Raw genomic sequence first — 13,983 nt, forward strand, 5'->3', positions numbered from 1 at the left:
GGCCAACAGTCTGCATGTAGGTCTGCATCTCAGGTTCCTGAATGATTCTTTTAAGATTTCAGCAAACCTTATAAAATACTCTACTTTCAAAACATAAAAAGCGAGATTTAAGGAGTCAACTTTATTTATTTTTTTTGTTTGTTTGTTTTTTACTGTTATTTGTCTACAAACATTTTTTTTTTTTTTCCTGCTCTTAGTTTGCTGAATAAGGTAAGAATTGCCTGTTTTGTAAACATTCGATGTTCTGTTTAAGAAAAGATAAAAAAGAATAAAAGTTTATCATTTTAACCCTAAATTAAAGTTTCTCACCATAAGCACTGGTTTGGGTTTCTTTGTTAAAAATGATATCAAGTCGACGGTTAATTACGAAGCAAGAAATGAAAAAAGAATTTAAAAACAATAAATAATTATTAGAAGAGCAAAAAGAAACAGATTTATATATATAAAAAAACAACAAATTAAAAGCTTAGGGTCAATTTATTTACTGTAAAACATCACAGAGAGCAAAGTTAAATTTCTTTAAAAGAAAAAAAGAAAGAAAGATAACGTGGGAATTTAATAAAAAGAAATAAATAAATAAAGTTAGAAACGTTTCTGCCCCAAATGTAGGAGAGGTGAGAAAATGAGAAAGTATTTGAGGTCACGTTTGTGGAGAAACAGTGTTCACAATCAGCACTTTACACGACACATAAAAACGACGAGAGTTAAAAAAAAACAGCTGTAATATACAGACAATAAAATCCTCAAAATAAAACAAACATATCTCACAGTCTACACACTTTATCGATTGTCACAGTAGCGCCTTTTTACAACACGGTTTACTCACTAAAACAGATTCTTAAATGCAGCAGCCTCCTGCGGCGTGAACACGAGGCCAGACTAGATGTCACTATGTGGACTGAAATGATGACCTGATGACCTCACTCCTTCGGGCTGAGGTTTGACTCTGTGACGAAGCTCTCACGCATGCTGCAGTTTTCACACCCGCCTGCAGAAACACGAGCTGCTAGCGTGAACATTTGGTGGCGCGTTGCTGTAAAAGTGTGTTTTTAAAACGAAACCCTTCATGATTCCTGCCGGCGTCTCAGACTGGACAGGAAGAAAACAAAAACAAAGGAAAACTAGAAATGTGAGTTCATGGCGAGCTTCTCTTCTTTAGCTGCTGCTACATTTGCTGGACCTGTAGGTTTGATGTCACCTGACAAAAGCTGGGGAGGGTGGAATGAAAATCATTGAACCATCTTAAACTGGTCCCAGTAGCCAACTGGCTGGAAACTATTGCAACACTGAAATGTTTTAAAATCATCAGAATTTCAGGCTTCCTTCACACTGCAGCCTGAAGCGACCCAAATCAGATTCTTTTGCTCATATGCGACCTCTATCTGATCTTTTCATGACATTCTGAACAACACAGGTCCGATTTTTTCCAATGTGACCCAGGCTACTTGGCAATGTGGTCCTGAATCCGATACAAATCCGATCTTTCAAATGCGACCTGTGTCTGAACAGCCAGGTCGCATTCATGAGGCCTGAACGCCATTAATACCAAACATAGGTCACTATTCTGGATCTGGCTATGAAGAAGTTGTAAGAAAAACAACAACAACCATGGCAGACGTGGACGCAGAGAGCAGTATTTCTGTTTAACTGTCTTGAAAAGATTGTGTTTTTATGGTTAGGAAAGATCGCTAGATGTGATCCGGCACTACCATCCATGTTTACTTCCGTAAACACAGAGCTTGCTGGCCTGTGACGTCATTGCTTCCTCTACTGCGCATTCAGGACACTTGTGTCGTGTGACTGCAGTTCACGCAGGAGATTAAATACAAGTGGCATATATTAGGAAATGTGAACGGCAATGCAAAAAAAATCGGATTTCACAAAAAAAAAATCGGAATTGAGCATCAAGGCCTGCAGTGCGAATGTAGCCCCTGATTGTATATATATATATAATTGTATATAATGTGTCGCCAAATGTGTGCATTGATGACTGAAAGACATCTTCTGCCTCAATTTATTCGTTTACCACAGTGTGTTGAATTCATATTAATGTAGATTTAAAGATATTTAAATTAGTCGACTTAAAGTCCAACTCTGATGGAGGACAGCAGAGAGCAGAATTCAGTTTTCCATCCACTGCGGCTAAACTCCAACACATGCTTAAACAAGCATTATGTTCTTTCAGGCACGGTGGAGGAAGACTGATGATCTGGGCTTGTTTTGCAGCCAGATGACTAGCAGTGAATTTTATTTATTTACTTTATTATTTTAATTTCTTTTTTTAAAGAAAACATTTTTATTTTTTTCAGGTTGAGTTTCATGAATTACATTATTTTCAAATTACGTTTTCCTGATCAAACTCTATTCACTTCTAGGGGCGGGATTTCCTCTGGAGTGAGTAAAGAAGATTAATTTCTATTGGTCTGCTGGAGGTTATCAACATTTTCATTGGTCAAGAGCCAGCGTCTGGAATGGGCTTGAAGTGAAGAGAATGTGATGCAATTTGAAAAGAAAGCAAAACGTAAAAATACATCTGAAAAAGTAGAGTTTAAAAAATAAAATTAAAAAATCTGTAAAAATAAAAAAAAGTAAACATTAAGTAAATATAAAATTTACAAATTTAATTTTAGAGAGAAAACAAATCTGGGAAAACAGCCAATTCCCTCTCCAAACCTGTTTTGGATTGAAACGTTTTGAAGTTTCATTTCTTGATTGCACTTTTCTCACATTTCCATTTACAAAATGTGTTCTTTGCAACATTAATGGACCAGAAATCTATCCATGCAGAACCTGGTAGGAACCTCTGATCACTGAGCGGACCTCCTCTCTGGGGTCAAATGTCAAACAATGGACCAAGCAGAGTCGTGACCCCAAACAGACTGAGAGTCTACATCAGAATGGCTGAAAAGGGGAACAGATGAGGTTAAAAATAGGTCCAATCACTTTAAACCCTAATAGTGAAACAGAATTTCAATGTTCTGATAGAATAAACCCTCTGTGGTGTTTAATGACTGAGCTAACCCTCCACCTGGACGTCCCACACGGGTCCAATCTGACAGAGTATTCCAGCTTTCGTCAGGGGAGACCAATAAATGCTACAAGTGGGAGTTTGTGTCCATTTAACAATGTTGGCCGACTGACAGCAACTGCTGCATTTTGCTCTGCTGCTCCTCTTCCTCTTTAACACCTTCAACGACCACCAGCGCCTGCGTAGAGTCACATGACTGCTTCTCTGCGTCCTCGTCGTATGTTGAATCCAGCGGTCGTCCTCCAGAAGCTCCCCTTCTTTGTAATTTAGACGCCACTGCACCCACGCAGGCGCGTGTCGCCAGTGCTGCCAACTCCCCTCTGGCGAGCGGGTTGAAGAGGAGGTAGAGGAGGGGGTTTATGCAGGCCGGGAGCGGCGCCACGAGCAGCAGGACTCCTTTTGCCGCCTCTGGCCCGGCGGCGGGGAGCCGCAGGAGGGAGGAGAAGGAGAGGAAGGCGACTGGGAGGTAAAGGAGGCAGTCGGAGAAGAGAAGCCAGGCGACGTGACGAGTCAACGCCGCCTCTTCGTCTGAGGAGGGCGGAGCTTTGCCGGCACGGCAGTAAAGGCGAGTGTAGGCCAGCGTCATGACGAGGAAACAGAGGGAGTCGAAGAGCACCAAGGAGACTGAAAAGGCCATGGAGGAGGACGAGGAGGACGAAGGGAGGGGCAGACAGAAGGAGGAGCTACTCTCACCCACCACCAGCGGAGGCAGGGTGATGATGAAGCCCAGCAGGAAGCACAGACAGACGGAGAAACGGATGAAGAGCGGCGACATAGAGTGACCTGCGAAAACAGAGGCGAAATTAAAACAAAAAGATTTCTCGCTCGGACAAATAAAACATCCAATACTTTAATTCTCCTGATTTTTCCTCCAACATGAGGCGTTCTGAGCAGAACCTTCCGAGATGTTCAGCTTCCTGTATGATTGTGGAAAATGTAAATGTTGTAAATAAAGAGCAAAAATTTTTCAGAACCCACAGCCGCTATGGAGGAGCTGCAGAGATCCACAGCTCAGGAGTGGCTGGGACAGGGGAGGAGGTTCACCTTCCAGCCACAGATACAATGATGGTTTGGATCAAAGCATTTTAATTCAATTCGATTCAGTTTATTTATAGAGCGCCAATTTACAGCACATGTCATCTCAAGGCACTTTACAGTTCACCAGATCATAAACCCAAATGGATTCAAAGTTTTCTATCTAAGGAAAACCAGTTGATTGCGTCGACTCATTGACTCGAAGGAAATCCTGCACACTAAGCATGCTTGTGGCGACAGTGGAGAGGAAAAACTCTATTTTACCAGGAAGAAACCTCCAGCAGAATCAGGCTCAACTGAAGGGTTGAGAATGGCCTAGTCAAAGTCCAGACCTAAATCCAGTAAAAGTCCTGCGGCACATTGATGTTTACAAACCTTCCACATCCAATCGGAGCTTGAACTGTTGTGCTAACTAGAACAGGAACTTGTTCCCCACGTCTTGTGTGTCAGAGAGGCAGAGTGTGAACAGTGATATGAATACCTTAAAGCAAGGGTAACCAATTTAAAATCATCGGGGTCCGAATAAAGAATATCAACAACCAGTAAATGTCTAGAGACATTTTCAATTATAATCTGTTACCTTAAACTGAATTTAACACTGAAATAAAATGAGGTTTTTATGCATCCATGTTATACATTAAATCTGTAAATAAAAATATATTAAAAAAAGGAAATGCATTTTTCCTTTTTAAAATCTAAAGTGTTTTTTGAAGTAGAGAACAAGAGCCGTTCAGTTTGGTAAAGAGACAATTTCCTGATTGTGCTGCTGAAGATACTCAGTTAGACACTGTCGTCAGACAACATGCGGTCATTTCTAAATGTTTTAAATCAGGTTGGGTCTGGAACCTCTGATTTAAAGTGACATGTGCCTTGGTTTGGGATGATTTTGTTTTCTCTCACCATTGTTGCTTTCGGTTCTGTTGCTCTGAGTTGCACCTGCGGCAGACAAGCATCGCTCCAGGGCCGCCAGCGTCAGCAGGAAGAGGCCGGTCTGGGATGCAAACACACACAGGAAGCCGCTGAGGCGACACAGGGAGCTGCTCTCCCACTCCACCCCGTACCTGCCACAGATGAGGATTTAAAGACCGAACAGGCAAACAGATCAGGTGGTTTTCATTCCACTCAGAGTTCATTTCAAACCTCCAGAAGCTGCCGAACGTCCAGGCGTCCACCGCCGCCAGCCAGCCGCCCCACACGCCCATCAGCCCGTTCACCAGAGCCAGCAGGCCAATCAGGAGCTTGGGGGGTGTGACCCTGCTTGCTGGAGAAAAGAAGACGGAGAGGACCACAAGACCATTGCTGACCAATGAGATTCCAGCGATGAGCCAGACTCCGCCTCTGATCATCCAGCTGCCAAGCAGACGGAGGCAGGGACGAAACGGTCCTGAGAGAAAGTCAAACCGTCACTTTAAAAACAGACAAACTGGCAACCTCCACCAAAACCTCCTCATCTAGTCAAAAGATGACTATGTTCTCAATAGTTTGAGATTGTACAACAAACTGAAAAGTCTTCATATAGAAATACTTTAAAAAGGTAAAACAATCCGCTGCAGGATGAGGGTCATGAGAAATTTGATGTAACTTCTTGTTACCTGGAGTTGGGCTGCAGTGAACAGAGTGTTGAGGTTTGGGCTCGTCTTCAAACTGCATGAGAAAATCGTCCCAGTCCTGGTCCACTGTGGACATAAAGCCGTAGATCAACGTCTGAACTCAAAGCATTTCCATTCATTCCTCGAAGGAACACATTCAGAACTCCAGAACAAAAAAAGCCATTTTAAATTCGTACAGTTATATGTTTTGAACAAACATAAATCACCAATATTTGCACAACTGAGTATAAATGTTCAAAAACAAATACCTAAAACAGAACTTGGCAATAAAGCATGTTCTAAATAAAAAAAATATATAGATATAAGATATTCAAAAACAGACTTGGCTCTCAGAGCTCCACTCCAAAAGCTCTCAGGTCTTATGAAGTAAAAACTAACTTCACAAAAAGAAAGAAAAATTCCATAAAATCACCGTCAACATGTGTTTTTGTGCTGCTCAATTTGATTAAAATACCTAATTTTTAAATATATAAGTTTTAAATCTGTAACAAAGAAAGAGGAGGTGAGGCCCATCAAAGCTGCGTCCTCGGGACACTTTTATTCAGTATCTCCGTGTTTTGATAAATACATTTGAATGTGCTTAGAAGTAAACTATTTAAACTATTTATTTTTACATAATGTCCTTACAACAAGAATTAAATTCTGAATTACTTTTTTGGTGAGTTCTAATAACGTTATTTGTATTTGGTCTTCAGTTCAGGATTTATTTTTAATTAGATAATAGCACTTTAAGTGTATATACCTACAAACATACATACATACACAACAATCATTACTGAAACAAGGATTGCAGGAACACAGCAGGAACTTTGGGGCTTTTTAAATGTGCAAACGTCTCTGATGTGGAGGTTCACCTTGGCTGGAAGGGAAAGGAGGATCTATTGCAGTTGAGTCTGCTGCTTCCTCCCTCTCCCAGGATACACCTCCTTCTTCTCCTCCTTTCTTCTCACAGGAGATGAAGGCACAGCATTGGAAAGCATAAGGAAGCTCCATCACCCTGAGGAGACACTTGCAACTCTTAGCATTTATTGATAGAAGTTTTACAGCATAAACAATAAAAAGGCTAATTTACACCCAGGAACATCCTGTTATATTTGCACAGAGTAATAAACAAAGATCAGCGAATCAGAAACCATCATGGTCTTGGTTCTGTTTAAGTTTTGTCTTTGTGTTTTCTTTAGTTTTATATCCATTTTGTGTTATTCTAGTTATTTTTGATTGTATTTGGGTTCTTAGGCATTTCTTGTTTGCCTTCGGTTGCCCTTGTGTGTCAATCTCCTTTTCCTTAGCTCCCTTCTAGACTGCTCTCTCCACACCTGCTTCCAATCTGCTGATGAGCCTGGTCTTTGTTTCTGTCTCTCATGTATACACCTCCTGCTTAGTCATGGGCTGCGTTCAAATGCATGGGCTGCGTCCTCCAAAGGCCAGATTCGTAGGCCGATTAAGTCATAGCGTGTGCTGTGGTCTGGTCGGATTCAAAAACCCCTCGTTATGCCGCCTACAAATGCGCCCTTCTTTTTGCCTGATTTCAAGGACGGGTCCGATATATCCTCTCCATCCTTGGTTTTCCCAGGATTCATTGTGAGACCAAGCAAGCCGACTGCTCTGTGATCAGAGGAAAAAGGTACTTGGCACCAAATAGTGGTGAATATTGGAAGTTCCGTTTAATATGATACAAGTATGAATAGTTCTGTGAAACGTTCCGTCTGAAATGAAGGAAAATAGTTGTTTTAATGGTGCAGATATGTGGCGGTAATGTTTGATTTATCTAAAGGTTTTTATCTGTTACTGTGTAAATGAGTTTGGCTGTAATTTAAAGACAGATTCTAATATATCTGCAGTGTGGGGACTATAAATCTGATAGGATTTAAATTTTTTAATTTCTGTTTTGCACAATTAGCTTAAACTAAGTATTTTTTGTTGTTGAATATAAGACATTTTGCAGATATATTTTTTATACATACATTGTTTAGATTTACTTATATCCTTCTACCCCTTTTATGGAATAGAATACAAAATCTCTTTATTGTCCCACAACTGGGAAATTCTGGTGGTTACAGAAAAAAAAAATATTATAGAAAAAAGTGGTCCCACAAATGTGGACCTTAGAAAAATATATAAGAATAATATACTAGTGAAGAGTTAAAATATAAACAATAAATTAATGTAAAGTTAACAACATAAAAATGTGCATCTGGAGATTAAATAACCAATATGCAGCTATGGACATTTTTACAGTAATGGATATTTTAAAACAGCAGCAACATCAGAAATGTGCAAAATGCATATTATTTAACTGACTAAGGTTTCTATCATTACATTTGCTTTTATTTGTTCATGCTCCCGGTGGTTGGAACCTTTATTTCACTCTGGATTCTCATGAGTGTTCACTTTACGATAAAAAAAAGAAAAAAAATTAGAACATTTTCCTATTCTTTTCATTTCTTTGCCCTTGTTTTGAGTATTCATGGTTCTCAGTATTTTGTGGATTTGTGTTTTTGAATTTTTGCTTCGGCTGTGACCTTTTTAAAGTACCACCTTCAGCTTCAGTCTCTGCATTTGGGTCCTGCTCTCAAACCTCCCCCCAACCTGACAAATACCAAATAAATACTTTTTGGTGTAAATCGTCACCTGACTCGTGGCAGATCTTCTCGGGGTATTAACTCCATCAGCTGATCGTTTCCCACCAGCCGAATGCGAGTTAAACTCTGCAGACCAGTAAGAGGGAGAGAAGACAGCTGATTGGACGAAAGGTCCCTGCAGGAACACAAATCACTCCAGTTATTCACACCCAAAATAATCCCATCAACAGGACCAGGACCTTAAAGCAATGCAGAAAACAAACACTGAACAGAAAACTCACAGTTTGGAGAGAGCAGTCAGAGCAAAGAACGAGTTTGGCTCCACGGATGATAAACGATTCCAGGATAAATCCCTAAAAGCAGAAAAAGGAATCCCACATTAGTATAACTCGGCAATAACTGAATTAAGGTTTATGAACTGGTGGAAAAAAAGTTGTAACCCACATGGTTACTAGACCCACGTATGTTATTTGAGAACACAACGGTAGTTATGATCTTCGCCACATGGTGGCGCATTGGATTAGGTTCCTGCCACTGAGCATGTGAAATCACACTGATGGACCAAGCTACACTCACTGCCGATACACAAACTGAGAAAAAAATCATCTGTTGAGCTAATAAACCGGATCAAGAAGATTTTATGAGCCTTGAGGAAGAGAGAGGAACTACTTCAACCACCTCTAAGCCCTCTGAACTCCGGTAAGAGTTAGGCTAAGTGGTAGGATGCTAGGCTTCGGTTATTAGCTTGTTGGAGTTAGGACATGTGAAGATGTTGTTGCTGAGACAGTTCCATAAAACCAGTCGGAGTTTTTTTATCCAATGTGTGACCCACCATTGTACTGTGTATCATTTTGTTAGGTGAAATAATAACTAAAGAGATAGCTAATTAGCGTGCTAACGCTAATCGCGGGTAGCTGCTATGCTAGCACAGGTAGCCTTCTCTGCTACTATGTCATTAGACAAAGAGAGAGATAAATGTGATAGTGAGATGTAAGAAATTGTTCTAATGTACTGTTTTGTGTACATAATGCTATCTATTTCATTGTGGTTGTTCAAACTCATAAAGATTTAGTAAAAAAATAAATATTGATTTAAAGGCTGGGTATTGATATAAATACTGCTTTAAAAAAGAGGAAGAAGTTCATTTATGTTAAGAATAAAAGTTCTTAATGTTTAATTGTGTTAACATAACACTACTTATGTTGTAGACCAATATTTACAATTAATTGGCTGTGATAATGCAGAGAATCAGAGTAAAAGTAGTAGATGAACATAGTATTAATGGAAGTATCTTTCTACACCCCGTGTGTAGATTGGTTTTATTTTTCTGCTGGATCAGGAGTCGATCTGCATGAATTCTGAACCTTCTGTGGTTCAGTGGCGAGCCAAGCGACAGGAAGCGGAGAACGGGATCCACTCCACGAGGACTACAGAAATCTACCAACTTCTCTGATACAGATAAGCGCGCTCAATAGAAACAATTAAAAAAAACTACCCGGGTAGTAGAAGAATATATAAACAGACACACACACACACCACAAGGATCTAAGCTTTTTCTCCTGACACAGAAGAAAAGGACACTTTTATTTGAACTTTTTTTTCTATTTTTGTTTTGTTATCAAAGAGCTCTATTTTGTTGTTCCCCCCCCCCCCCAATTCTTTGTATAAAAAGAAGTTATAATACCTGTTTGGTGCAATAAATAATCATTGTTCAACTTCCACTCAGAGTCCAACTTTTTGAACCAAGAGAATGTGGTTTCTTTCTTACATTTAGGTTAAGAGTGCTACATTAAACTTGGCGAGCCAGCCAGGAGAGTTGGTTAAATCCTTTGAACAGGAAGTTGAGCAGTGTGACATTTTTGCATTTTTCTGTGAACATTAATATAATTTAACTTTCATATATTTCCATTGTGGTACAAATACAAACATGGATACAGTTGCATCTGAAAATGTTAAAGTGCCTAACTCATTGCTAGTAAGTGGTGTAACTGGTAGTGATGTAGACAATGAAGTATTTGACTATTTGGGACAGTATGGTAAGATTGAAAGAGTAATTAATGTTACGAGCAGTCAGGCTAGGTTCCAAAACACAGCTATAGTGGAATACAGCTCAGGGCTAACTATAGAGTATCTTAAAGATACCTTACCTGTTGATAGGCCCTCCAGTAACCCGGATGTTGTCCACCACATTCAGCTCTTGTCCGAGCTCTACACAGCAGACAGAGGTTCTACCTTAACTCAAACTTACTTAACTGAACTAAGGGATGTTGCTCAGTTGAGTGGAGCAGATTTTGAGAAGGTTTTGCTAGATGAACTAGCTAGGATTCAAGCATCCATTAGAACTAGGAAAGCTGAACCAGATGCATCAGCGGTTAGACATGAACATCAGCATGTTAGTGCTGTGGACATAGCTGACAGAACTCCCCTGAATGTAGGTGACAACCTGACGCTTTCCCCTGAGCCTGATGCACCCCCACGCAAGGAAGTTGAAGCATCCCCATGTAGTAACCGGACTCAGAACTTATCTCCCGAGCATCTCTCAACCCCAGAAATACAAAGAGTAGTGGTTGAGCATGTCATTAAGAACAGTGATCTTCCTTTGCACTATCATGGTAGCACTCGACTCAGACCCTTTTCAGGAAGAATTCCCTGTCCCAGTTCAGAGTCTGATTATGACATGTGGCGCAACAATGTTGAGTTTTTCCTTGCAGACCCTGCTATGTCTGCCACACATGTAACCAGGAAAATAGTTGAGAGTCTCTTTCCACCTGCGGCCACCATTGTGAAACATCTCGGGCCCAATGCTTCCCCCCATGAATATCTTGCCCTTCTGGACTCTGCTTATGGCATCATTGATGATGGTGATGAGCTTTTTGCAAAGTTTTTGAACACGAATCAAGACCCTGGAGAAAAGCCGTCTGGCTATTTGCAGCGCTTGCAGACAATCCTGAGTAAGGTTATCAAAAGAAATGGGTTAGCTGCTGGTGATTCAGACCGCCAGCTGCTTAAGCAGTTCTGTAGAGGCTGCTGGAATAACAGTCTACTTACCAGCCTTCAGCTTGAACAGAGGAAGAATAATCCTCCCCCCTTTTCAGAGTTACTGCTTTCGGTACGTTCTGAGGAGGACAGACAAGCTGCTAAGTCCAGCAGGATGAAGCAGCATCTTGGAGCAAACAGAATAAAAGTCCAGTCAAACACAGTCTCAGTGGAAGACCACACCACTGATGATGATGATGAAATAAAGGCTGCCCCATCTGACCCACGGAAACTTGGAATACAAATGGCAAAACTACAAGCCCAAATAGCTTCTCTTAAAGCGTCTCTAAGTTCAAACCAATTGGTTGCAAAGCCAGGTAAGAAACAAAAGGCTAAGCCCAAAGTCCCTTCCGAAGGAAATCCTTCGCTTTCTTCAGAACCGAAGCTGGTCAACAAGAAGCCTCGCCCATGGTACTGTTTCAGGTGTGGTGAGGACGGCCACATTGCGCCTTCCTGCAACAATGAGCCAAATCCCGAATTAGTTGAAAAGAAACGCAAAGAGCTAAAGCAAAAACAAGAATCCTGGGAGCGGAGTTTAAACTAAACGCAGTTCCTGCTGCGGGACGACCAGGAGCTGGAATTGAGAATGACAGTCCCAACCCAAAGCATACAACAAAAACAATTATTCAATCACACAAAGTAGAACCCCAAATTAAGCTCCCCCGAGGTCTTGTGGGCCAGAAATGTGTTGCCGATGTCAGTGTGTCAGGAGTTAACACAAGTTGTCTCCTTGACTCAGGGTCCCAGGTTACCACAGTAACTGCGTCTTTTTCAAGAACCCACTTGTCAGAACACCCCATCCAGCCCTTCCAGGGCCTGGATGTTGAAGGGGCTAACGGCCAAAAGGTGCCTTATTTAGGCTATGTACCTATCACACCCAAGTTCCCCAGAGAATTTGTTGAAGCTGAGCCTGAAATCACAACCCTAGCCCTAGTAGTACCAGACCGCCATAGTAACTGTGACTTACCTGTACTCAATGGCACAAATGCTCTAGATACCTTGTATGAAGAACATTGTATTGATAAAGACTTGAATGACTTGTCCTCTGTATATGGTTACAGGCAGATTATTCGTGTACTCAGGCTCAGAAACAAAGTTAACTCTACGGGAAGAATAGGGTTAGCTACTCTAAAAGATAAAGTGCACCAAATCTTACCTGCTAAAACAAGAGTCTGTGTAGAAGGATATGTGAATGCCAACATCCCAGGTGCCTGTGCCATAGTTGAGCAGCCTCAGTCTTCTGCCTTACCTGGTGGAGTGTTTGTAGAATGCTGCCTTATCACTCTGCCCAGACACTGTCCCCACAGACTACCCGTGTGGGTCAGAAATGAGAATGATCACAATGTCACACTCCCCTCAAATTGTGTCATTGCTGAACTTCATACTCCCGAACAGGTCTACGATAACTTACCTGACTCAGACAAACCAACTGACCCTGTGAAATGTTGTGCTGGCATTTCCAAACCAGCCAAAAGACCAGACCAGTCTGACTTTATTATTGACTTTGGTGACTCTCCCCTTTCAAAAGAGTGGAGAGATAGAGTAACATGCAATTTGAATGAGTATCGTGATGTTTTTGCCTGTGATGAGAATGATTTTGGGCATGCAACCAAAGTAAAGCACCATATAAATCTAAAAGACGACTCCCCATTTAAAGAAAGGCCCCGACCAATCCACCCAAACGACTATGAGGCTGTCAGAAAACATTTGCAAACACTGCTAGATGCAGGGGTGATTCGCGAGTCAGAGTCCCCTTACGCTTCCCCAATAGTGGTAGTCCGTAAAAAGAATGGGGAGGTCCGTCTTTGCATCGACTACCGCAAACTCAATTCACTGACAATCAAGGATGCATACGCATTGCCAAATCCTGAGGAAGTTTTTTCAGTTCTTGCTGGATCCAAATGGTTCTCAGTAATGGACTTAAAATCAGGATATTACCAGATTGAGATGGAGGAACGCGATAAGCACAAGACCGCTTTCGTGTGTCCCTTGGGGTTCTATGAATTCAACCGCATGCCCCAAGGCATCACAAATGCCCCCAGTACCTTCCAACGACTGATGGAACGAGTCATTGGGAGCCTCAATCTGAAGGAAGTACTGGTGTTTTTGGATGACATCATCGTCTTTTCTGACACGTTAGAAGAGCATGAAATTAGGCTTAAACATGTCCTCCAGCAACTAAGAGAAAATGGCTTGAAACTCTCTCCCAAAAAATGCCAATTCTTCCAGAGCTCTGTAAGGTATTTAGGCCACATTGTTTCTAGCAGAGGAGTAGAGACTGACCCCGATAAGGTCAGTGCACTCCGCACCTGGCCTAGGCCCCAAACACTTGGTGATCTCAAGTCTTTTTTAGGCTTTGCAGGGTACTACCGCCGCTTTGTCAGAGACTATTCTAAAATAGTCAAACCCCTGAATGATCTTACCAGCGGCTACCCACCTTACCGAAAGGGCCAAAAGACATCTAGCCCTGGTTCGTACTTCAACCCCAAGGAGCCCTTTAATGAGCGCTGGACTCCTGAATGTCAAAAAGCTTTCGACCTGATCATAGAAAAACTCACATCTGCACCTGTCCTTGGTTTTGCTGACCCAAAACTACAATATGTGCTCCATACTGATGCCAGCACTTCAGGTCTAGGGGCTGCCCTGTACCAAGAACAGGATGGTGAAATGCGAGTCATTGCTTATGCGAGCA

General features: G+C 41.5%; 1 protein-coding gene across 1 annotated transcript in view; it reads right to left on the reverse strand.

Annotated features, from left to right (window-relative positions):
• Positions 1-1,953: 1,953 nt before the first annotated feature.
• Positions 1,954-13,983, reverse strand: part of LOC119796577 (leucine-rich repeat-containing G-protein coupled receptor 5-like) — a 75,570-nt gene continuing 63,540 nt past the window's right edge. Inside the window, exons 14-20 of the mRNA XM_038305198.1 lie at positions 8,537-8,608; positions 8,305-8,430; positions 6,528-6,670; positions 5,656-5,739; positions 5,204-5,447; positions 4,964-5,124; positions 1,954-3,811 (exon numbers count right to left, since the gene is read on the reverse strand). Of these exons, the coding sequence (XP_038161126.1) occupies positions 3,120-3,811; positions 4,964-5,124; positions 5,204-5,447; positions 5,656-5,739; positions 6,528-6,670; positions 8,305-8,430; positions 8,537-8,608 (1,522 nt within the window). The 3' untranslated portion in view covers positions 1,954-3,119. The remainder of the gene's footprint in view (positions 3,812-4,963; positions 5,125-5,203; positions 5,448-5,655; positions 5,740-6,527; positions 6,671-8,304; positions 8,431-8,536; positions 8,609-13,983) is intronic.

This window comes from Cyprinodon tularosa, unplaced genomic scaffold (genome assembly GCF_016077235.1).
Source record: "Cyprinodon tularosa strain WSP-4 unplaced genomic scaffold, ASM1607723v1 ctg552, whole genome shotgun sequence".
Lineage (NCBI taxonomy): Eukaryota > Metazoa > Chordata > Actinopteri > Cyprinodontiformes > Cyprinodontidae > Cyprinodon > Cyprinodon tularosa.